Source organism: Peromyscus maniculatus, chromosome 6 (assembly GCF_049852395.1).
Source record: "Peromyscus maniculatus bairdii isolate BWxNUB_F1_BW_parent chromosome 6, HU_Pman_BW_mat_3.1, whole genome shotgun sequence".
NCBI classification, from domain to species: domain Eukaryota; kingdom Metazoa; phylum Chordata; class Mammalia; order Rodentia; family Cricetidae; genus Peromyscus; species Peromyscus maniculatus.
In genome coordinates, this window is record NC_134857.1 from 110,207,572 (window position 1) to 110,234,296 (window position 26,725).

At 42.4% G+C, this 26,725-nt stretch overlaps 1 protein-coding gene across 1 annotated transcript in view; it reads left to right on the plus strand.

The window, feature by feature from the left end:
* Positions 1-26,725, plus strand: part of Col25a1 (collagen type XXV alpha 1 chain) — a 402,845-nt gene that overhangs the window by 248,334 nt on the left and 127,786 nt on the right. The window contains exons 6-7 of the mRNA XM_006970377.4: positions 14,363-14,389; positions 14,506-14,532. Coding sequence (XP_006970439.1) covers positions 14,363-14,389; positions 14,506-14,532 — 54 coding nt within the window. The remainder of the gene's footprint in view (positions 1-14,362; positions 14,390-14,505; positions 14,533-26,725) is intronic.

Consider the following 26,725-nt stretch of genomic DNA (forward strand, 5'->3'; position numbering starts at 1 on the left):
TATACATATGCAATATATTAAATAAACCAAAAAAAATTGAATAGAAATCAAAGGTGATATATCTTCCATGAACATAGTAAATAAATATCACCAATTATTACTTTCTTTTGATGTGTCATGACCCACCTTACACAGATCCTCTTTCCTAGCAACCTAGACTGTTGTGCACTTTGTTTGGAAAATGCACAGTAGAGTATTGAGTTTCAGAGAAAGATGTTACTCTCACAGTAAACCCAATACCACCATTTGCATGTGTGTAACCTGCGCACTGCATACTCAGCTGAGCCAAAGGCTAGGTGGATCCAGCCACCCAGCTCGTGGTGTGTATGCAGAGCCTTGAGGCTGGCCTGTGGCTACATCCCTCCAGAAGAAAGCCTTCTAATACACCATCCCCCTCTCCAGATGTTGGGCAGAATCCTGAATAAAGAGCATGCAATTTCTCAGAAGAAAACTGGCCAGGTTTTAGTGACAGACCAAGTGATCTGAGATCAGGACAATACACACAGAAGGAAATGTAGATTAGGCCATAGGCAGAACTTAGGGACAGACTGGGCAAGTAAGAAGTGACATTGGAATTGAATGGGATCCCTAGAGAAGAGAAGTCGTTGGAGAAGGAGGAATTGGTTACAAACTCCAACAAGAAGTGAATAGAAGGAATAATATCAAGAAATCTCCATGAGGCAGAAGACCCAGATGAAAGCCCACCAAAGAAGCTAAGCAAAGTGGTCAGCTACATGGAGCATGGCCTCTGGGTTCCGCAGAGGCAGCCAGTGATTAGCATCCACAGGTGTGTGTATTGGGAGACGGCAGCATTGACATGGTTCCAGGAGTGACTTGATATTGAAAGTATGGGCAGAATGAAAAGATGGAAATGCAGAGTCACAGAGAAAGGAGGGCAAAGACCTAAAATACCTTCCTGTGTTTTCCCCATGGGAGACATGAGGGAAAAACAGAACAAAAGCAAAACTCTTACTCAGCGGGGTCCGTTTTGTTCCCCAGAAGTTGTGAAATATTGCTTTGCTGCATTTACTATTTAGTCTTGATTCTTCTGAACTATTGTTATGAGTTGGAAGATGAGAAACTGTAGTGTCCCTAGAAGGCATGACTTCTGTTCTGTGAGCATACATTCAAATTTGTGAATTTATGTTGAAAACTCATGTGGATTTTCAGAAACAGCCATTGGGAATAGGTTGGATGCAGAGGTTATGCAGACTGCTTGATTATGCCCAGGCTGTTTGTGAAATGCTAATTTTGGCTCTAATAAGGTTGAACCTCCGTTTCATGAAACCTGTTAACACATCCGTTGGATATTTTTCATGCACAAAGTTCATAGGCGGTAATTATCGTTTATCTGTTTCACAGAAACTGGAGCTCTGCCATGTTAGCGGCCTTGCCAAAGGTCATGTGCTGGTATATAAAGGTCTCCAAAGACAGAACAAGTTAGGCTTCTCCTGCCATCAAGGGTCCTGTCAGTTCAGTGAGACACAAGCCTTAGTCCCAACAGAGTTAGTCAGCTGTGATAAAAGAGGCACACATGCTTCAGGGCTTAGAAGTTAGAGAAAATTTCCAAGGGAGAGTTGGATAAACTCAGGAAAGCAGAAGCTCAGAGACAAGACATCAGTGAGTAGGGTGTAGGTGCATGCACGCATGCATGTGTGTATGCACGTGTGTGTGTGTGCGCGTGCGTGCGCGTGCGTGTGCGCACACGCGTGTGCACATACAGGAACATGAATGTGTGCATGTGTGTAGGATGAGACTTTACTACAAGGAAAAAAATTTTCTTTCAGAAACTCTGGTTATGCATTTAACTTTTCCCAACCAGCTTCATAGCTCAGGTCACCAGATCATGGCTTTTAACAAAGGTGTGCTGTGGCGCTCCCTAACAAAAGAGTAATGGATGATTCCGCAGAGATAGTGACTTAAGTGAAGATTCAGAGACTAGGTGGTGGTCAAGAATGGCAGGGGAAGGATCATTATGGGAAACTGGGGCAAGTGAGGCAGGTTATAAGGAGAATTAACAACAGGCTATAAGGGATTAAGATTTCCAGGCAAGAGTTCACATTCCTTTTGGTAGGAATCTGAAGGGTTCCTTAAAAAGAAATTTTTGACTGAAGGTCATGGCACAAACCTGTGATTCTAGCAACTAGGAGATTGAAGCGGGAGGGTCACAAGTTTCAGTCGAGACTAGGTTGAAGCAAACAAAACATTTAAATTATATAATTGCATGCCGAAATTTTCAGATAGTCTCAGAAACACTGGAAACATCCTTAAACACATTGCCCAGTTTTAGAAACATCACCTGCTGATTTTGTCTAGTGAATCTCTTCCTTTTATTTATTTTTATGATTTTGTGCCAAGACTTGAAGCCAGAGCCTCCAACCTGCTAAATACATGCTATTTTTTACTAGTATGCTTTAAAGTGAAGTCTGTACCCTATCATTCCATCTGCATGCACTGAAATGTGAGTCTGTGATGGGACATTTACAATCACAGCCATCATCTCAATGACATTTCTAATAAAATCAATACCCAGTGCAAATTCAGATTTCCTCTGTTGTTATAAAATTGTCCGCACTTGGGACTCAGTTATTGTTATTTTTCAGTGTCAAGTGTCTCTTATTCTCTAGTAGTTTCCCTGTCCTCCTCTTTCCCCCATGGCATCCCTGCTCTAGAATGCTTGTGCTCTATATAAAACATGCCACATTCTGAATCCGTCTAATTACTCTTGAGATGTTATTTAACTGTTTATCCTACCTTCTGTACTTCGTATTTTAAAGGGTGGTATGTCCCCTAGTTCGCACTAGGAAGCACAGGGTGTTTGGTGGGTTGGTGGTCCAGAGTAGTTGGCCTGATGTTCAGGAGACTTTTGCCTGATGGCTTTTGGAACTTCTAAGGGTTATTTCCTAGAGTTTGCCATTGCGGGCTGTGAAACCGGCCCCTGAAATTTTTTGAGCTGAGGATGAGATGGGCAGAAGAATGTATTTATCTCACTGTGTTGCCCAGGCTGACCCTAAACTCCTTGGCTCAACTAATCTTTCTGTCTCATCCTCCCAAATTGCCGAGACTTTTGATGTGAACCAGTATACCCAGGTAGAAAAATTAATTTGACCATACTGGCAACTAACACAGAAAGATAGGACAGACTCAAGAGAAGCTGTACTAGTAAAGTCTGTAGGACTGAGCTTTGGATTAAATTCACTGGGCCAGATATAAACACAGAACTGTAGGCTTGTAGTTGAGTGCTGTGCTTAACAAAAATAGGAAAGTCAGGAATCACAGTGGTCTCATAGCAGCAGACACTGAGAAACCCGGCTTGAGAAAGTGGAATCTGAGCTGATGATGGTCTGCTTTGGCTCAGACATCTGGTGAGCAGTTGAAGATGCAGGCTTGTAGCTTGGAAAAAAGGCTGAGGAGGAAGGCAGATAATGGCTGGAGCCTAGAGAGTATACCTGATAGCCAGTGAAGGAGCCGTGTGAGAAGCAAAAGCTTAAGTACAAATTTTGGTGATGTGAACACTGATGAGTTTTGTCAACCCTTCCTCCCCAGGGCTTCAGTTTATTTAGATTCCTTTAGCCCAGGATATCTCCCTTCCAGGGCTCAGTGGCCTCCTTTCCATGGCTCAGCTTTCTTCTCCTAGTGGGAAAAAAAATATGCCCTCCCCACAAGGAACTACGTGTACTTTTTAATTCGAGTTCCTTTATTTTTCCTGGAGCCCGACTGTAAAAACATGACGTCTCGCTACCTTTCCTTTTCCCTTAAATCCGATTTCCTGTCTTTGTGTGACTAATCTGTTCTTAGGGAAGCTAATGGAAGCAAGTGAGGAAGAAGGCAGGATGTGAACAGGAGCCGACAGTGGGCAAAAGCAATGTGTCTTCTCCTTGGTTTCAAGAAGGGGAAACTTGGTACTCTTGAAGACGGTGGAGGAGAACCCAGGGGAATGGGGTGGTCGCAGGGGTAGAAGAGACAGGGGAGGAGGTGAGCATGTTGTTGGTAGGTGTGATGTTTGACATCCAGTCTCTGGAGAGAAGGGTGATGAGAATGAAGAATCTAAATACAAAGCTCTGGGAGTTGACAGTCACATGACAAGCGCTGTGGTCATGTTGGCCATCCGCCAATGGAAGGGAGAGCCTACTTACATTGGAAGTCAATCAAGAATCATAGCCAAGACCCGAGAGTCAGGCTCCCAGCCCCACCTGACAGTTGTTGGTTTCTTAACTTTTGAAAATCATTTTTAATTTTGGGGGGTTTTGTTTTCCATTCTTCTATCTACTTGACCCTCACCCCTGCGCTGTGCTCTGTTGCATTTCATAAAATCTATGTTGCTTCATCCGCTATGACAAATGAAGCAAAAAGAGTCAAGTGACAGACAAACAAGGCTTAAATCACTAGAACAAAAATGATGTTTGGACAGAATATTAGGAAACATGCTGAAATAGGTGGTTGTAAATTAAACCCAGGGCTTAGAGGAAAATCAACTGTACAGAATCCAGATTTAACTGCACATGCACACTCACATGCACGCACAGACAGAGATAGGGATCAAGGGAGGGAGGGAGAGAGACAGAGACACAGACCCAGAGAGAGAATATGAAAGTAGAGAGAGAGGCAGTAGACCGACAGAGATGGGTGTCTGGGGAGAACAATGGGTGGGCAAATAGGAAACGTACAATGATAGATATGTGTGTATGTGAAGTGCTACAGAAGGAACCCCATTGTTTTGTATGCTAACTCAAAAGAGATAAGTGTATCCAAATCCATTTGAACTTGTATTCTGAATCCACTTGAGTCCAACTGAACACAGTGAGAATATCATAGGGGAACTTACGCTAGGTGAGAAATAGTAGGGCTCCCGGGGCAGTCGGCAAGAGCTTACATGTGCTGATACACTGTGTGCCCTAATAAAATTTGCCTGAAGATCAGAGGACCGAACAAGTCACTAGATTAAACACAGAGGCCAGGCAGTGGTGGCGCACGCCTTTAATCCTGGCACTTGGGAGGCAGATCCATCTGGATCTCTGTGAGTTCAAAGCCACCCTGGACTACATGAAATTGACTTAGTCTAGGAGAGAAACAGAGCCAGGCTGTGGTGGCACACACCTTTAATCCCAGTGCTTGGGAGTCACATGCCTTTAATCCCAGCACTTGAGATCTCACCCTTTAATACCAGTATTGGGGAAGCACACATGCCATTAATCCCAGCACTAGGAAGGAAGTGATGGCTGGGTGGAGAAAGGGTATATGAGGTGTGAGGAGACAGGAACTGGAACTTTTCAGGCCGAAGAGTCCAGAGATCAGGGGTGGCAGTGGCTTGTTCCTTTGTTTCCTCTGATCTTTCAGCATTTACCCCAATATCTGGCTCCAGGATTTATTATTATTATTATTATTATTTATTATTATTATTATTATTATTATTATTATTATTATTATAAGATCATTTTAGAATTCACATTACACTTACACTTTCCACAAAATCAATATTTGGAATTCCAAACCCTCCACCATGGAGTTCATTTTATTTAACCTTTTACAGATAAGGTGCAGGGGTCGGGGTGGGGATACATTCAGAGTCGGGGGCATTTGCACAGTCTTAAAGCATTGAAAGGCACAGACCAGTGCTGGGAGAAGGGAGATCTTGGTTTGATTAGCAAGAACAGTAATGTCCGTGTATTGAGTAAGAACAGCAAGCCAGAGAAAATGTCCCTGATTCCCGCTGCCTCACAAGCCCTTGACTCCATTGAACTACATCAGTCTTACTTTTGTAATGTTCGATTTTTTCCAAATTTTCTTTGAGTGTTAGAGCCCATTAATTGCTTCCTTATGGCAGCTGCTTATGATTTAAGATTGGTCGTGGGCACATACGGTCTGTTGTTTGGGGCCCAAAGAGACATCATAAAAGACCTGTACTTACAGTCTCACCACAGAAAAATGCCCAGGAAATAATAGCTGTAAAAATTAGTTTTCAACCAAGTCGGGCTGGTTTTGATATTTTAGATTTGGGGTTATGTCCATTCCCTTCTGCTTGGTTTTAATCTTCAATGCAAAGCCAAAGGTGTAAAGTCTAAAGCTGTAAATCCACTTATTGCCATAATTCCCATCCCAGGCTTTGTGGAGTTGGCTGTTACCATAGCCACAGCTCTCCTGCCAATCATTCTTCTTCTCTGTTGCTGCTTTGAACCCCAGGAATTCTAGTGTAATTTTGTCTCACACATATACCCACTTCAGTTTGGCAAGAATTAATTGAGCACCTAATCTGTGCTCAGATTGACTGAGCCTAAAGTTCAGTTTTAGTTATTAAAAGAATGAGGCTACAAGTTTGGTTTGGGTTTGGTTTTGATTTGCAACAGCCCTCAGAGGTAAATTATATTCAGTTCAACATCGTCTCCAAACATTGCCACCATCCACACAGGTTGTTTCCTACGTTCATGTTACCTTCAGGAAGTTCTGTTTGACGCCTTCTTTCCTCAAGTATCTGAAAAACAATTTTTGCTTTTTGTTTCCCATCAAGCATAACATTTAAAAAGTGTGTTGTTAATAATCATCAACATTGGTAGGCTACACACATGTAAGTTCCTTTGAAGAAGCCAGATCAGGACAATCAGTACAGTGGCCTGCCCAGGATTATACATATACTTCAGAGTTTCATCTAGATGTGTGACTTGAGAGCCTGACCACCAAGATCCTTTTATTTCATAGTCTTCATTTTTAAAATAACACCTCCAAATTACTCTTGTATTTTCCTTCAACTTTTTGCTGAGATACTTAGAAAAAAGAAATAATAAATTACAAACTCACACATTTTATCTATGTTTTTAGGCAGCGCAATTCTATATCAGGAAAAAAATAAAGATTTACATGTTACTAGCTCAAGTTACTTATAAAGTTTAAAGACCATATGTAAAAAATAATTTTATTTTAAGCTTCATAAGGTAGAACAATTAGAGACATCCCCTGAATTATATACATACACACACATGCTAACAAAACAAAACTTTATGCATGAACTCAAGGTTTGCATGTACATATGAAGGAAAACATGTTCTCATTTTTATTAGGGGGAAATTGGTGCTCAGTCCATTAGACATGTGACTCAGGAGCAGATCCATGTACAGAAATATCTACGTCTAATTAGCTAGGGTTTCCATTTTTCAAAGAAAGCACTAAATTCTCAATTGTCAGTGTTATTTGCAATGTCATTTTCTGTAGTTTCAGAAATGTACTAAAAATTGCAAGTGTATGGCTTGGGTGTGTATCTCACTTCCTCAGAGGCCAATTAAATATGCACGTGTAGCCAGAAGTTTTCCTTCTGTGTCCCAGCAGCATGCATGTGGGGAGACAGAAATGGACAATCAGTACAGTTGAGGCACCATCTTAATTCTACAAGAGAAAAATATTTATCCTGCTTCTTTCCTCCCTGAGAAACTGTATGCATCAATAAAGCATGTTGTAAGAACTCTTGAGCCCACAGGGAGAAGACATAGCTAAGCCGCCTGGTCTACCGGGGCTGTGCTGTTCTCATGAGAGAACCGCTGTGTGGAAGGCTGGCATCTTCTCCTTCAAAGATGGGCATTTGAAATATAGGAACCTATATCAGTTTGCATCTTAAGAGGTATAGAAAGGGAAATGTAGCAAAGACGTGCTCCATGAGAAATTAACATACGAGACGGGTGATAGTTTGATCATGGCATAGTGTGGCCACCGTGTGCTGAAGATCACAGAATGGTCACGATACAGAGATTGTCACACCATGACTGCTACTGTGGATACATGTGTGCACCTTCTAATGAGTGGAGATAAGTAGACTATCTCCTCTCTCTCTCCTCCCCTCCCCTCCCCTCCTTTCCCCTCTTCACCTCTCATACCTTCTCCCCTCTCATATCCCCCTGCACTCCCCTCCCTCTTCTCCTCTCCCCTCCTCTCCCCTCCCCTCCCTCTTCTTCTCTCCCCTCCTCTCCTCTCCCCTCCCCTCCCTCTTCTCCCCTCCCCTATGTCTTCTCCCCTCCCCTACCTCTTCCCCCCTTCCCCTCTCCCCTCCCCTCCTTTCCCTTCCCTTCTCCTTCTTTCTCTGTGCCCCTCCCATACTGCCATTTCCAATCAAGCCCACTGTAGCAGTCAACACTCTGGATTAAGATGCAGCCCCAAATCCAGATTTAAACTATATACAATTCACCTGGCCTTGGAACAGCTCTTCACCTAGGTTGAACTAGCTTAGGCCAATGCTTTTCTACAAATTCACTTAACTTTAAGATCTCTGAAACTTAGGACTTCTTTAAGTACATGAGAGTCCATCAGGGGCCCCTCATGTCCAGTTGGTTATCCACTCTTGTTGGTCCAGTTTCAGAAATGTCTCCCAATCTAGAACTTTCCTTGTGGCCTCACTGCCTCACCTTATTTCATAACTTTCTCACCACTCACCAGGACCAAGACAACAACTCTCTAAGAACCGCTAACATCGCACACTTGGGTCCCTTAGAGCAGACACACCCCATCTTACCACTGAAGCTGATGACAGGGTCTGGCCCAGACACCAGAATGCGCCTAACCTGCCTTCTGCAATTCCTCTTCCCTGCTATTCCCTGTTTCCCTCCCAACTCCACATCTGTTCTTCTGCAATGAGCTCCATCTTTCTGTGATAGCACAGTGTCTTCTCACCCTTACACGTGTTCTGTCCTTCTGTCTGAGCCCCTTCACACGCCTCGCCTCCCCCTCGGTCTCTGGCCAACTTCAAAGAGCCAGTTCTTCCTTTCAACTCCAGCTCTCCTGCTTTCCCTCTTCCCATAGTCCTGCCACACAAGATTTACCCCACCCATTGGAGTCAGATGAGCATGCCCCTCCCCCAGATGGAGCGAGCACTGACCAGCTGACGGCAATAACTACTTAGAGCACAGAGCCTGTTTGTTCTCATAATTCTGCAGTAATGAAAAGATGAATCAGAAAGAGTCGTGTTATCTCGCAAGCAAGCCTGAAAAATCAATTTATCTATGATGTTCAAGCGCAGAGGTCACCAGCCCCTCTTCTGTGGTGACTATCTGCCTGGGAGTCCTAGAACATGTTCCTTTCCCCTCCTACAGAATTTAATTTTGTTTTCATGGTTATTAGACTGTTCCCATTTCAAGATAAGTGAAGATTACAGTCCAAACAAATAAAGGGCTGCTGTTGGGACACTCAGCCCCCATGACATACTCTTCTCTCTTTCAGCCATGTCTCGTTCACTTGAATGTAAATTGAAATGTCATCAGATATTTTCTGAAGATATTTCATCAGGTGTCTCTTTGCTCTTAGTTTTTTTTTTTTTATGGAAATAGGCAATAAGAAACACTAAAATTTCAGCTATTTGGGTAGAAATAGACTTGAGGTTACTAAAGTCAGTTGTAAGCCAAGACCCACATGAAGGAGCTGAGACAAAGAGAAAAGCAGTGACTATAAATTATGATTTTAAAGCTATTAGAATAGGGGCTAGTTTGCCATGCATGCCATTGACTTTTATTGATACTTTAGTAATAACTCAGTTACATGCTAACAATTCTAGTAGCAGCTCTCAACCTGTGGGTCATGACTCCTTTGAGGATTGCATATCAGATATCCTGCATATCAGTTATTTACATTACAATTCATAACCAGCAAAATTACAATTATGAAGCAACAACAAAATAATTTTATGGTTGGGAGTCACTACAACATGAGGAACTGTATTAAAGGGTTGCAGCATTAGGAAGGTTGAGAACCAATGTACTAAAGAGTGTTCCATCTTGAGTGTAATGATAGACACAAACTTTATTAGCTTATTCCAGTGTTTATGTAACTAAGGCTGATTGTACAAAAAAAATTAGAAATGATAGTTCTGTTTATGAATGGACCTTATGCAGCATTCCAGACAGGTGACAGACATGCCCCCAAAAGCCTTACACAAAGCTGTGACCCACAACTAGTCCTACACGTTTCTTTAACATTGACCTCAGCTTTGTTTTAGAAGCAAAGGTGATTTTTGATTAGTTACCTTACCATTATTGATACTGTCCTAAATATTATTTTGTTAAATGTAGTATAGTTGCAATAGCAAAATGCTATTTACAGATACTCTCAAATTAAGCCAGCAAGATGGCTCAGTGGTTAAGTTCATTGGCTGCTCTTGCAAAGGACCTGGGTTCAGTACCCACAGCAGATCACAAGTGTCCATAATGTGGGCACCAGGCACACATGTGGTGCATATATATACATGCAGGAAAACACTCCACATAAAATAAAATTCTTTTTAACAAACCTTTGTCAGTGAAATGATTAGAGCCATTAATTTGTATTGCTGCTTATCTTTTAGTTAGTACTAATGAGGGTTTTTAAAACCAATTGTAAAAATCAGACAAAAATGAGCTCATGACCCAACCTGAACTGGAAAGGTTAGATATCAGAGGAATTTCTTGTGTTGTAATATTTTGACTTGGAAAAGCAGCATGGCTCCTAAAGTTAGAAACACTGCTCTGTCTTTGCGTAGCCTTGGTGCAGGGGGGAGAGGCTTGGACCTGCCTCAACTGAATGTACCAAGCTCTGCTGACTCCCGAGGGGACACCTTGCCTTGGAGGAGGTGGGAATGAGGGGGTGGATTGGGGGGGAGGCTTGGGGGCAGGAGGAGGGAAGACAGGAGAATCTGTGGTTGGTATGTAAAATGAATAGAAAATGTCTTATAATAATAATAATAATAATAATAATAATAATAATAATAAAAGAAACACTGCCCTGTGTCATAGCCTACTTGGTTCATTGGACCAAACCCATCTTTTCAGTGAAGGCACCCAATTTAGAAAGAACGGGATTTCAGCTGCAGTAGAAGAAAACATCCTCTGTCACCCCTGAGCACAGGAGTGGGGGGTGGGGGGACACGTCCCAAGCAGCCACCACAGCTGTGCGCAGAGGGTGACCTTGGCTTTGCTGCTGTCTTTAGCTCGGCAGGTGCAGGACGCCATGCTGTCTGCTCAGAAACACCACTTTTGAGCAGCAGTATTTGCTGCTCAGTTTTTGATGCAGATTTTCATGTGTTCGGGAGTTAGGCATCCTACCCAGGCCACTCTGGCTCTAGTCAACACGTGTGGGTTTGACAGTGGCCATTGGATTTCTAGAAGATTCCTTTCTGCTCCCATTGTAAGGGGATTTCAAGCAGGCTTTGATACCAGTTACACCACAGAACTGAACAAAGTGCCTTTAGAGGGTCCAGCCTTGGAAATCTCACTAGAAAAACGGACACAGTTATGAAGAGGGTAAATTAGAGGCAAGGGTAGAGTCTGGGGAGGGTTCACAGTAACAGCTGACTTGGAGGTACTCTAGGAGTCATTGTTACTTAACCTCAATGAAGTACTTAACTTTAGAAATACACTATTTAGGGCTTTGGGGATTTAGCTCAGTGGTAGAGCGCTTGCCTAGCAAGTACAAGGCCCTGAGTTCAGTCCTCAGCTCTGAAAGAAAAAAGAAAGACACACACTACTTAGCTTTGTGGGAGGTAGACAGCACATTTTTCTAGATCAGCCTCTTCTGCCATATCCTTTAAGCATGGGTTAGAACAGTGATAGACTTTAAATAGACTTTGAACACAGCTTGTGAATATACTCCGTCAATCAGGGCTGGACTCCCCACTGCCTTGCTTGAACGTTGAGAGTAGGTTCTTCTCGTTCCTCTCCCCCTTCGCTCTCCAGTGCTCTACCAAAATAACAGCCAACCTTTACAACAGTGGTATCACAAATATCCTTTGCTTTAGTGTCTTATTCCTCACTGTTTTAATAATGGGTATATTAAACATTCACGGAAAACGTCTAAAATAGAATTCTCCTAACTTCCCTCTAATCATTGACAAAACTATCTGGAGGATAAAGAGGAAATGGTTTTGTGAAGGTAATTGTAGTATCTGAGTCCTATCTCCTGCTGCCTGCTCGGCCCTTTCTTTTCTTTCTCCTCATTTAGAACCTACCACCTTAGCGCTGGTGTCTGTGGCAGTGGGAGGGATATGCAGCGGGGGCCATTTCAGAAGTCGCATGTTGAGGGCAGGCACCAGACAAGTGGGTGGTTCTGAGAATCAAGTTCCGTGTCTGTGCTCCATGGTCTTGGTATTTAAAGTCATGCCGAATGAATTAAAATCCTGGACAGCTCATTCTAAGAGGCCTCACATAGGAAAGATCTGACTTTCATTTTTTGGCCTCTTTTAAAGGATTATCATAATTCTTCATTGCATTTGGAGGAAGATTAAATGTAACAACAACTCACAGTTCCTTGTTGATGAGAAAATATGCAAACTACGAGACATGATGTTGTTGTCGTTGGTTTCAGGATAACCTCACAGATCTTACCAAAAAGGCATGTTACCTACACAACAAAGATAGCCAGCCACATGGTACATAAAATCAGTGCCAGTGAATTTGGATGCAAATATAAAACAGACAATGATAAAGTTGTTGCCCCAGAATAAGGAGACGCATCTCTTTGTGATGTGGCAATGGTAGAGATTTCTTTAGTGGGACACAAAGATAACTGTGGAGAGAACAGGGCATCAGTGCTGCTCCTCTGTGGCTGACCCTGAGCAGAAAGTGACATTTTTGTTGGAGCAGGAGTCCCGTGTTCCTACCAGCAGTGATGTAGCCCCTTCTAATAGAGCCTTAGCCTTACTTTCTGCCTAGGCTTGTTCTTGTGTCCTGGCCCCACTATAAACAGAGATCATGGAGATAATTCTGAAACATTCTAGTTTCGTAGGCTGTGCTGAACCACAAAATATGACTTCATTATCAAGAATTAGAATAGACAGCATAATTTATGCCTCTAGAAATAGTATTTCTTACTGGAAGAATAGACAGGCTCTCAACAACAAGGAATTCCTACAAGGAAACGTTATGTATACATGTGGTCACCTGATTTATGAGAAAGGTAACACAGTACCACAATGGGGAAAAGATGCCATTTTCAGTTAACAGTGTTCAGTTAACGTGATAACCACCTGGGGACAAAAAGCATCCTGACTTCACCTCCCATAAAATCAGTTCTCCATGAAGTCACACTCAAATATGAAGATGCAATAATAAACCTTTTCAGTTATAAAATAAACAGATCTCCTCATGATGTCCAATAGCTATAGATTTCTTTAGCTGACTACAGGCATAACAATAAAGAGAAAAACGTTGTATTGACTTTTATCAAAATTAGCAATATCTATTCATTGAAGATGCTCCAGTAGGAACTGGGGATGTGGCTCAGTAATAGAACATTTACATAGATTCTCAAGGCCCTGAGTTCAAGACCCAGCACTACCACCACCAAACCAAACAACAGTAACAACAGCAAAGAACATCTCAACAGAATGTAAAAGCAGAACAAAGCATGGGAAAATATTTCTAATAAATACAGATCTCAAACAACACATTCAGAATACATAAGGATTTCTAAATCTCTGTATATGCATATATGTGGCATATAATATATAATAAATTCTAACAGATCAATAGGATAATTTAGTGAAATAAAGGCAAACGCTGATAATTCTTTATGAAAAAAATGTAACATATTGAATAGGTATATTAAAAGGATGTTCAATTGATCGCTAAGAAACTATAAAATAAAGTTAAATTACTATATCCTACAAAAACAAGATTAAAAATGAGAAAAATATCAAGCATTAGAGATGATCTGAAACATACTGAAGCTGAGCATAGAAATTATAGGTGCCACATTGGGAAACCACTTAGGAGTATCTACTACAGTGAAAACGAATGTACTCTTTTACCTTCCTTAGATACAGACCCAACAGAAATGCACACTGGTGTTTCACCCAAACAGTTACATTAAGGTGTTCATAGCAGCAATTTATAATGCCTAGAGTCAAATTACCGTCAACAGCAGGATGAGCAAATAAGTCACATACAGAATTTTATAAAGCAGTAAGAAGAGGTCTATGGCTACATGCAAAATTATAGATGAATTTCACAAGTGTTGAACAAAACATGCCAGACATATGCTGTATAGTTTCCTTTAGATAGAGAGTGAAGGCCGGTGAATTCTGCTGTCAGAATTCAAAGAAGGACTATTGTAGGCTGTTGACAGCGATCAGAGCAGGAGCGCCTGCCTTGTTAGTACTGTGCTGCTGCTTAGCTCGGGTATACTGAGTTTTCACAATTCCTTTAGCACATTTGATACCTAAGATACATATGTATGTATGTACATACTTCACCTACTGATTTCTTTTCCTAATTATAATACAATTATAATTTAGAAACTAAAGTTCTTTGAGAAACCTGTTGACAAGTATGGCTTTCTGCATTTGACATAAATCTTTCAATTGACCCGGCAGGTTTATTCAGATCCTTTTAAATCTAATATTTTCTCTTTTTTTTTCCAGGGCCCCCCTGGTCCAAAAGGTGATAAGGTAAGAAAATGCATAAATGAAATTACTGGACATCGATATTGGCATGATCTGTGGTGTGTTTAGACCTTTTTACTAAGCATTATGTAACGCTTTTATCTTATTTTGCTCTTCTCCAGGGAGAACAAGGTGATCAGGGGCCTCGGGTAAGTTATGCACTTGTTGTCTTGGGTGGGAAATGATTGTCCCTCTCAAAACATCTAACTATCCTTACCCTTTGCACGGCATGAATTAGTAACACTGATATAATTGACAACCCACCCATAAACAGAAAATGTCCTACTAATGAACATGTGTATCTTGTGCATTATCGTAGCTTGATTCCAAATAGAACATTCTAGAGACAATGAAGCCATCCAACAGCCCCCTTTCCAGTGACCGTTGGGGTCTTTAGATGTGTGCACGTTGTTTTGCAACATAAAGGCCATGTGGTGCTCTCTTGAATTTGGCGTTTGCCTCTGATGAAACTTCTCGTGCTATTGCATAAATATGTTCTAGCACAGATAAAAAATACTGTTGCATTTTACATATTTGTCCTTCCTTGGAAGTTTGAATAACACTTGTTTGGACTTCTTGTTTCTCCAGATTTGTAAGGCAGATAAAAGGTGTAACACTTCTTTTACCCTGTGGGTGAAGGGAGGGCCGCTTCTTCCCTGTCCCAATGTGGCCCCTTCGACCATCATAACCCATGGCAAATGCTTTCTTGTTGCCTTGGTAGTGCCAAGTCCTTGGGTTCACATCTGCGCCTCATTACTCAAATGTTCAGACATACTGTTCCAATGATGTAGTGGCTCTGTTCAGACATACCTCTCAATTTTCTCATGTCACTACGCACAAAAGCGAGGATTTGGTTGAAGAGAGGATTTTTTTTTTTTTTTACAGTGGAAACACACGTTTAAAATATTCAGGTTGAAAGCAGAAACTATGGAGGTCTATCTGTAAACTATACTGTATTTATTGAATTTATGAATACTGTAGAAGGCTTTTTTTTTCCAAAATACATAATTGATGCAGATGGGAAAGTTTACCTCATGCTCCTTAGAGCTGGATGAAGGTGCCTGGATTCGCTTTCCTTCAAGGATGATACCTCGGAGCGGGCAGGGTCCTCATGACAGTTATACTAGTTAATGACGGCCTCCAAGCTAAGCGCTCATCATCAGTGATCCGGGAGATTGAGCAGCACGATATCTACTGTCATGGGTGGGAATGGAATGGACCCCACAATAGCCTCAAATGATGAGATGGGAGCCCCTTGATCTGTGGGTGGTGATATTTCACATGGCTGGTCTCCCTGCATTGAGTAGCATGTCTTTCTACACCCAGTATCAGAATCCCTCAGCTTGGCCTCTGCATATAAGAGGGAAAGTCCCCGTTCTGAGAAGTGTTCCTTTGGCAGAGGAAGTGTGGGGGCGGTTCACAGCCTAGCTGTCATCAGTCAATGCTGTCTTCTTTCCCAGAAAGGTGTGTTGGCTTTCATCGTTACTAAAAGTGATGATTGATTAGAAAGCGAGGCCAAATTTCCAAGGTGAAACCTGACACCACCTGAAATCCACGTGGTTTCACGTTGCATTACAAACTAAGTCTTGGACCAGGAGCCGAGAAAGTTTGGCCAAAGTTCACGAACTACTTTGACAAACCCAGACAGCCTTTCATACAGATTTCAGCCAGTTTTGACACTGACTGGGGCCAAGTTTCACACAATTCAGGGGCCATGTAGCGTTTTCGGTGGAAAGTGGCAAGAACTGGTCTTGTTTTCTCACGGCATGCTAAGTGTCCTGGAAGACACATGCAGACACAATGGGAGCTCGTGCTTCAGGAGTCCTACCTGAGGATCAACACGTCATTTATCGAGTTCTAGAACTGTGTAAGCATTCCTTCGTAGTCATTGTTGATAAGCTCATTAATCAGGAAATGTATCATATAAAAGGGAGCAAAGGAAGAGCCCATACTTTGAGAGAAAAGTCAGTCAAAACTGAGAAGTCTTGACTTGTGAAGGAAATTGATTGCCACGTCTTCTGCATAGACACAGTGTTCCGGCTAATGTTTATTGGAGAGCCTCTTGCTTTTTTGCTCAGCTACACACTGCACTGGGCTCAGACTCATGATGACTATTCTTTTGCTTTGTTGAAATAACATCGAGTCTGTGTTTGCCCTTTTGTTTTGCCCCAGATTTAGACCCCGGTGTTATTCCATTTGTTTCAAATCATTTGTTTCTTTGCGTCATTTCCGCTCTGACCCTCCACTATCACTTGTATTCTTTATCGAGCTTTGCATTACAGTATCAACAGTGTTTTTCCTAAATATGAAATCCCCCTCGCTCTGTTTCTCCGAATAGCAAAGCAGTATAGTAAGCCGCAACATGTAAACTAAAGTAGGAGGGGGAAAAAAAATCAAAGTAGAAACTTAGAATGCAAAACTGGTTTTGAAGTCTTAAACATCCATCAAGGCACATACACCGAGCATTGCCATGTTCACAGAACTCGGCTTAATGTGATGGAGCCCATGAATGGATCCCCTTCTTTCTCCCCACCCTGCCTCCCACCAAATTCAAGCTACTGTTATCTCATGTAGTCTTCCAATTCATCTTGTCTCCACTCTTGACCCTGATGCATTTTCTGCCAAGCAGCCAGAGAGATCGTTTTCCTTTGTAAATTAGGTCATGTTACTCTTGGCATAAGGCCCTTGAGGGAAGTACTCTCTGCTGTGTTGGCTTCTTTGGACCTTCAAGGTAGGTCTTTGCCACCTCGTTTCACAGTTTTTCTCTGCCCACCACCTTCTAGCCACAACTTTCTGCATGTTTCCAGACCTCCACACCGCCTTCAAGCACAGCTCAATGGCATTTCCGGTTGCCCTTTCTTCTGACTTTCTTGTCCTCAGCTCTTATCACTGACTGAGATCTCATCTCAGATATTACAGTCAGAGGAAAACTTCCCTCACTGCTCATTCAGAGCTTGAGGTGATCCTGGGTTGTTTAATTGACTTGCTTGCTTGATGGCTATAAAGTTTGTGCTTTTCCCCATAGACCATAAGAAGGAGGACTTGCTCCATCATAGAATAGTACGGACTTGATACGTCTTTGCTGGGTTTTGTACAAACTGTCCTTTCATTACCGCCTCCAAGAAGCACATGCTGTCAGGGTCCCACTAAGAACACTGTGGTTGTATATTGTACCCCTTAAATGGTTACCCAAAGAGAAGCTGGGGGAGTAAAAATCCTTCCATGTTCAAGTGTCACTGGGCAGTCTTGGCTATACAGCAAGGTCAAGATCAGCCAAGGATACATCAGAAACGGCCTCAAACAAACACTGGACACTTTAGTTGAGGTAATTTGAGGTCTGGCTTGGCAAGTGGTCTCTCTTTTGAAAATACACACACAAAAAAAATATTGCACCTTCCAGGGAGTGAAATACTATAAAAATTATATACATGAAAAATAAGTGAATTCGTTTAAAGAACAGCTACATTTCATTTGCTAAGAGCATATTAAAGATTGAAAGGTATCAGACTGACATTTTTAAAATTAAAGCTACATTATGGGGCATGTTGAATATCGAGCAAGCTTGGCAATAGGAAGTCACTGAAGGTTTGAGTTCCTCATTGATGTGTGACATCACTAGACTGTTAGGCATAGGTACCAAACATCCTTCATAAAAGTCGGCTGGGTTGCAATGCCCCCCACACACACACAGAATGGGATTGAAAGAAACTGAGAATTGAGAGAGCAAACAGAGCCAGAAAGTGGTGGTGCACGCCTTTAATCCCAGCACTGGGGAGGCAGAGGCAGGCGGATCTCTCTGAGGTCAAGGCCAGCCTGGGCTACAGAGTGAGTCCCAGGACAGGCTCCAAAGCCACACAGAGAAACCCTGTCTCGAAAAATAAGTAAAGGGGGAGGGGGAAGGGGAGGAGGAGGGGGAGGGGGGAGGGGGAGGGGGAGGGGGGAGGGGGAGGGGGAGGGGGAAGGGGGAGGGGGAGGGGGGAGGGGGAGGGGGGAGGGGGAAGGGGGGAGGGAGAGGGAGAGGGAGAGGGAGAGGGAGGAGAGAGAGAAAGCACAAACAGGAAAATTCCATCAGTTACCCAAGGCAAGGGTGTAAGAATCTAGGCCTTAAAGATGCTGTCTGTTCTTGATAGAGAGGTCAACAGAAGCTGTGAGATGCTATGCCTAGAATATCAGCTGTATCTGGAAGGAAAGGACCACATAGGTAAGAAGTTATCCAGTGAGGTGCTGTACTGGAGAGTTGAGGAGGAGACCCAAAAGGATGCACCAAACCAAGGCACATAGCTCCTCCTTTCCCATGGGATCTGGAGTATGTTGTATATTTTTTCTCATATAGATATAGAAAGCAGTTGATGGTGTTGATTACATAACTCCATGGTGTTGCTATGAAGGTCTCTGTGAATCTTATTCCTTTCTCTTATATTTGAAGGAACATTCATGCATAGACATCCACCACCTCTGCTTTTATATTAACGCAAAAGAGAAAGCCCACATCAAGAAAACAAAATTTCTCCCATAAATTTCATAGACTTCTGCTTGTATCTCATTGCTTAGGCAGGGTCACACAGTTATCCTGAAGCTGGGAGGAACAGCTAGTATATAAACATTTGGGAAAATGCCAAGTGAAAACCAGGGCCTCTGAAAGGAAAAGAAGGGATGCCATTAGTTGGAGAGAATTGATGAGAGAGAAAGCTTAACGCAGAGGGCCAGGGATAGATTCGAGCTGTATGTGGGTTTGTGTCTAGTACCAAGGACCATGGATGTAATGAGGCTAGGTTAGTTTTTTCAATTATGTCTTTTGTTTTTTGAAATTATAATATTACCACATCATTTCCCCTTCCTTGCCCTCCCTTCAAATCCTCCCATCTACCCCTCCTTGTTTTGTTTTCCAAATTCATGGCCTCTTTTTTCATTAGTTGCTGTTACACACAGACACACACACATACACACACACACACACACACACACACACACACACACACACACACACTGCTAAGTACAGGCTTTTATGTTCTAAAAGCAGTCTGGGAGTACAATTAAAGGACAGGATAATGCAACTTCACCACAGGTCTGAAGCTGATAAAATATAGGAGCTGAAAAAGGGGCTGAACTTTCTGATTTGTTACTTGGTAAGTTGAAGTGCAGGGTAAGCTTTAGTTATGTGGAATCCATGACCTTGGTGACAAAGTTCACTGGAATAAATGCAGCACAGAGAACACAAGACTAGACCTGTGAGGTGGGGCCATGGCTGGAGATGATAACTAGACCACTGAGCCATCCAAGTAGGAAGTGAGACCATGGGGTCAGAAAATTCATTTGTGAAAAAGTACAGGGAAGATGTCATCTTAGAAAGAGCCATATTGAAAGGATAGGATGAGAACTGGCTCCAGAGCTCTCAAAGGGACAGCCAGGACACTGCAGTGTGTGAACATTCACCAAGGACAGAGCTATAGAAGAACAGTAAAGAGGAAAAGGCCAACACGGTGTCTTAACGAAAAGAAGCCAGAGGACAGCAGCTGCAAACAGCTTCCAGTGTTGCTGCTTTGAATTCGTAGACATGAAGGGAGTGCTTTTTGTTAAGCAGTAGAAATGGATGGCAGATTGCAAGAAGTTCCAGTGTAATGGGAGGAAATGGGCTGGTTTCGAATCCCAGAGGAAATAGGCTGGTTGTGAATACCGTTGATGGTATGTGATTTAAAGGTAGGCTGTTTGGCATAGGTTTTGTCTCAGTATATTTTGAGCCAAATCCAAGCTTACAATTTTAGGTATAATATAACAGCCATCCATGTTAGCTGATTTTATTTGATAAGCCCGGAGCTCACACATCTCTCCTTCCCAACCAGGAGATAACTAACAGATGCTGTCGGTCGGTCCTCAATCAGTCTGTACACATTATGCTCTTGCAGTCAGGGCTCTAGGCTACTGGGACGAGTTAGAACTTGATCTTGCTGTCAGTCCGCAGGCACTGGCTTGTTCTTCATTCATCCTCACAGCTTTGTAGGACAAAATGGGCAACTTTGGCTTTGCTGTCCTGGGTGGCCTTCTGTAAGGGACTGTGGGGGATGGAAAGACATGGACGTTGAACTAGGAACACACAACAGCGGCTCACACAAGGATGGGTGTTGATCGCTCCATTTTAGCATGCTGAGCATTTTTCCAGGTACCATGTTTATTTTCCATTCAGCTAGATTTAAAATTGCTCAGGAGACACAGTGGTGGGTATCCATGAGAGTGTCCCCATAGAAGGTAGACTCACCTTAAATGTAGGTGTCATTGTCCCATGGCCTGGGAGCCAAGACTGAATAAGAGCAGATGGGGGGGGGCAGATAAACACCCAGTATTCACCTCTCTGTGCTTCCTGACTGTGGACACAATACGGCCCACCACCCCACACTCCTACCTCCCCGCCTTCCTAGCCATGATGAGCTGGATCCCCTCAACTGCAAGTCCTTTCTATCCTCAGTTGTTTCTTGTTCAGGTGTTTGGTTGCAGCAAAGGAAAAATAAACTCATACACTGGGTATGTTATACATATCATCTCTATACTTTAGCCAGTTCAGTGAAATTGGTACAGAAGAAAACCAGGAGTGGATGACGTAGTTAAACCACTGCCCACTCAGGGAGAGCCAAGTTGGACAGATCAACTCCTAACTGAACCAATCCCTCTTGCTCTGATTGTGATGTGGATTAATAAAATAATGTATGGAACAATCTGTTATAAGGTCTTGTCATGACCTGTCATTATTCCATATGTCATGAGAGGCATCTGGGGCGAAGCAACATGGCCACGTTGGCATCATCTAAGTGGTGGTAGTGAGAGCCACAGTCCTTAGCTCTAGTCTGGGCTGTGCTGAGGAGACAGGTGCCTTCTCTATCAACATGTAGGTGACATGAAATCAAATATCAATCCTATGACTAGATACTTGTATCATTCCCATCTCATAGAGACAAAACCCAGGGCTTAGAAAACAAATATTTTGTCCAAGGTTACAACAGTCAGTGGCAGAAGCAGGATGTGAACTCTCGTACTTACAGGCTGTGATTTTCATACATTCTCTCACGTATGCTGAGAAGCAGTTCTCTGATTTTACCAGCATTATTAAGATAACCATGATTTTTTTTAATTGTCTGTTTCTGATGAGTAGAGTTAAAAAGGGAACTGAAATTTCCAATTCTTTCATACAAATCTACCAAAAGACAGTGCTTGGACCCGAACTCAACTGGGTGTACCTGCTCTTTCTACCATGTCATTTTGCACCCCAGCCCTTGCCATGAGAATCCTTTTAATATGTGAGGTCCCACATGTCTGTGAATAAGATGTAAAAGCCAGAACACAAATGCAAATAAATGGTTGTTTTCTCTTTGCATTCATAATAGACACAATATGTTTACTGTTAGCCCCCACCGAAAAAAATGATGGGAAATGTGTCACAGTAATACAATGAGTTTCAAGACCCTTTGTGTTATGTATACGGGGACCACACTGAATGCAGTGTAGATGTACGGGGACCACTCCGAATGCAGTGTAGAGGAGGAGGGCACCATAACCCATCTTCCGGAGAATGTAGGATTACATCATTTACACTTATCCTTCTGTTATCTCCTCTGTGCCACCCCTCTTGGTTCTGGGGATATAACCCAGGGCCTTACATGAGCCAGGATGGCCCCCCAACCCTTCAGTTACCTTCATGCAGGACAGTTCTTATTTTTCCTCAGTTCTGCATTCATGGGAGTTGTGCATACCAACTCCCTGGTGATGCTTTGCATGGGTAGGATTTCTTCTCCTTCAGGATAACCAGATGAGAGGAGACTGCTTTCTCCTTTTCCTGAAACCGTTCATATTCTGTGAACTGATTCTGCTCTTATTCTGAAGCCACTCAATACCAAACATGGCATGACATTCCCTGGCCCGTACGGGGGTTCCATTGTTACATAGAGAAGACTCAAGACTCTTCTAGGCTTTACGTCATCCTTATCTGTACCCACCACTGCAGCCTGAATCTCTCCTCATCAGCGAAGTGCACTTTCTCCCCCTTCTATTCCTAAGGCCAAGGGCTCTCATTATGAATCACAGCAACAGGAATTATAATACCCACGACTTTTAGGATAATCTTGTGTATTTCTTTCTCTTTATCAGCGACTTATGTAAATATAACCTTAAAAATAGGCAAAGCTGTTTTAATATTTGAGTCTTCTAAATTAAGAGTGCATAGTCGCCTGCAAAAGTAACAGCCTTATTAATCAAAGTTAGGCAATAAAATTAACAAATAGCATGCAGCTATCTTTTGACTATATATTAATCCAGTCAGCTGGCTACCATTAGCTTGCCAAGTATTGCAGAGCCCGATAAATGGGAGATTTAGTGGTTATTGGCCTCAACATGATCAGCCAAGAGCTGCTTTTAAATGAGTCTTAAGCTTTCACAATTTCAATAAGCCACCCAGGAGTTCAGCTTAAGTATTTTCATAAAATTCATCTCTCGTCTTGGTATATTCAGAGTAAATTTTCATCACAGCTGGGCCTAGGCAAAACTGATAGCATCTTTAAAAAATCTCCAGAAAGACAGATTAAGCTCTTGAAAAGGAAAGCATTTAGAAGTTTATTTTATTATCTTAACCTTTATTGACTTGAGTGATTAAGCCGATTCTGTGGCTCTGCTAAAACATTTAGGCTTGGATATTAATTTGATTTCTTATTTATTTAACCCTTGCCTTCCTCTGTAGCCTTAATGAATACACTACTTATTTGGTCCCACATGTATCACCCATGCAAGAGAACGAATATAATATAATGGGAAGAAGTAAATTGGGAGAAAATTATTTTAATGCTCTCCAGATTTAGCAGACGTTGGCATGGAAACCACAAGCTCATTATCATTTGTAATTTTTTTTTATATTTTCTAATCAGAGGTATTTTAAGTATTTTGCACCCTATATCAGACCTCTAAGAGTGCTATAATGAATTAAGCTTGGGAATGTTTGTCATTTCGTCCTAATATAGACACATTTAAAAAATAATTACTTCTGCAAATGGTAGGGTTCATTGTATAGACAGGCTAGCCCTTGGAATCAGCATTATAAATTGTGTCTCAGGGTTATTGGATGAATTACTAGACTCATCAAATATGAAAAAAGGAGGTATTAAAGACTTAAGAGAAGTGATTTTTACATTTTCTATATCACTTTAAATCCTGTACCTTGGAGTCTTAGGAGGTGGCTCAGTGGGTAAGAATACTTGCTGTGCAAGCAAGGGAACATGCGTTTGAATCTCCAGTACCCATATAAAAGCGAGCATGACTATGTGTGCTTGTGACCCCAGTACCAGGGGGCAGAGACAGGCAGATCCAGGGATCTCTTTGGCCTCCGAGGCTCCCTGAAATCATGAGCTTCTGGTTGAGTGAAAACTGTCTCCAACAATAAAAGGCCATGATAGAGGAAGACCTCCAACATCACCCTCAGCCTCCACAGGTGTACCCATGGGCACACCCCGCCCACCCCCACAGCTGTGCATACACACACAAGTGTGCACACACATGCATAAATTAAGTCGTGTCCCTTTTTAATGTGATAGGTATATGTAAGTGTTCCTATCCCTACAAGGGACATGAAGTAATCCTAAGATGCAAACGTTGTTTAAAATGTGTTGAAGATGGAGGATGATAACACTTCACAAAATCCCCACATGGACAAAACAACACAGCACTGGGCTGTGCGGTCTTCGTGGGAAGCTCTGCTAATGATCACAGGGATGGAAACGAAACAGAAATCCAACCCTCACATGGCCTCTGGCAGAGGCTTCTGAATGCTGCTGCTGGGCAGTTCAAGTAGCCACTGGATTTCCTTTGTAGCTTTTAAGTGCAGTGGCCCTCCTGTCCTGTCGTTTGACGGGGCCTGTTGTCTAGATTGTCCTCTCACTGCTCTCCTCATCCGCAGGCTCTCCCTCCCTACCTGCGCTTACGCCAAACCTCTGGATGATTTCAGACTGACATTCACTACCTCACGTTCTTGCGGCAGACTGTGGTGAAGGATTTTAGATGAGAGAGCATATCTATGAATAGTTAATGCTATCCCATTTGAGCTTCGTTTGCTAGAATTCTTCCAAATGCTATTTCATGTGAAATACAGGTTAAATAATTTAAGGACTTCCTCAGCGAAGGATATTTAATGATCGCCCTTAACCATGGAACTCTCTAGAAGATTTTATTAAGCAAGTTAATTTCCACTTGAATTCAAATGTAAGATTCCTTGCTTTGCTAACTCATACAAATTGAAGTTAATATCTCCATTAATACCAACACTTATATTAGTGCCTACAAGCAAAGAATGTAATACAAGGTGGAAGGGAAAATGCATTTGGAGTTGATGACTTTCAATATTAGAAAGAGAAAGTAACAGTTAGTAAATATATTAAATTTGTGTTGGAAATGGACAAAATATGAAATGCAAATTACGACTGGTAATATCTGTGAGTAACAACCATATTATAGATAGAAAACTCAGGCAATTTATTCTAATATGATTGCTACCACTCCTTCACCATCTAACCCCAGTGCAGAATTCTATTACCCCTGGAAATGTTGGAAGTGAATCAACCAAATAGAGAGGTATGAAACAGAAACTTCCAGTTTCTGTTTACAGAGTGGCTCAGAGGGCAGGTCGTGTTCTGGAGTCTTCCTTTCAGGATGGGTCAAATGATGGCTTTCTGCACCGACAGACGCTGTGTGGGGAGGGCGGTGGTTCCTGTAGGTCTGGCTGAGATGGGCCTCTGGAAAGTCATTTAGTGCCAGACAGCCGCATCCTTTCATAAGCATGCCTACACTAATGTGTCCAACAGCCCTTGTAGCAGACACAGTCCGTAAATCACAACTGGCAAACAAGACCGGCTTTGTAGGGAAGGATGTCATTGCATGATCCTACTTCAAATGCAGTTGGGAGGAGGGCTGGAGCGGGTGAGGGAACAAGGCTCTCCATCCTTTAGAAGGCAGTTCAGCTCTGCTGCCTGACTGGTGGCCATGTGCAAACCCTCAGCTCAATTGGGTTAATTGTGTTTTGTTTTATTAGCACAAGTGGTACTAATCAAACAATGCAGTAGAAAGTGTTGTTGCTACCATTATAATCTTGTTGTTTCCACCACCCCATATACCAAGAAAGCTTTCCGGTGCTTTTCTCGTTCTTGACGGACTTGTGGACATTGCCTGAATCTGTTGACGGGAGTCAGGCATGAAAAGGTGCCCTCTCCAGACTGAAGCAGTATGTGGTAGCACTGATCTGTCATCCACTTATGAGGAGGCTAAGGTGAGAAGATTGTGAGTTTTGACCAGCCTGGGCCAAAGAGCAGGACCCTGTCTCAGAAACAAAGACAACCAACTTTAATACCAGCATCCAAAGTGTGGAAAATCTAATGACATAGATCACAGGGAAGTGATTCAACTTCAGGTCTGCAGGACTTTGTTAGGACAAGAATTTAACTGGGGGAATTAGAGACAGGAAGCAGGAAGAGCGGGAATTGCCGTCCACAGTGATGGTGCTGTTCTAGCTGGAAGCCACGGGGACATGGTGTGGAGCAGCAGAAAGAAAATAACCTGAAGTGCAAGGTGGTGATTCTCCCCTCTTGCCCACTTCAAAAGAACAGCCAGCCTTACTGATCAACCTCTGTCCATTGGCAATGGAGGAAAAGGGCCAAGGGAAACGCCATCCAGTTTTTAATTAAGAATAAATGCGTTCAGTTGTGCCTAATATGTTTATTCTTTGGACCTTTGGCCAGGCTTATTATTTTTAGAAGCTGGCTTAATCTGTTTATCTATGCTCTTTTAATTATGGCCCAGCCTTGAACTACCTCTCCAGAACCTTGACCTCATCATCACTTGGTGAGATTTCCGGGATTGTCCAGGGGAAATTCTTACCGTGGTGAAGTAGGAAGTAAGGAATGAAGGGCATGACTGAGGGAGTTGTGGCTAACCAGAGCAGCCAGGGAACCTTCTGGAAACCTGCCTTCGTTCTAAGTGAGAGGCCACATCAGCTGTGTTGTTTTGTCTTTTGAAAGTTGTCCAAGTTGCCTCTCATATTAGGGTTAATCAAACACTCACCCTTATCACAAGCCAATATTTACTTAAAGCGGTATACCCTTTATCTCTGTGTGTGTGTGTGTGTGTATGTGTGTGTGTGTGTGTGTGTGTGTGTGTGTGTGTGTGTGTGTTAACAGAAACTGGTCTGACCATACATATATTTTATATACACATCTGTGAAGCTCTTTGCTTCTAATTGCACTTGTCTATGATGTCTTTGTGAAACAGTTGTCCACAAGTATTATTCACATACACACACTCTAAGCCCATACATATATGAAG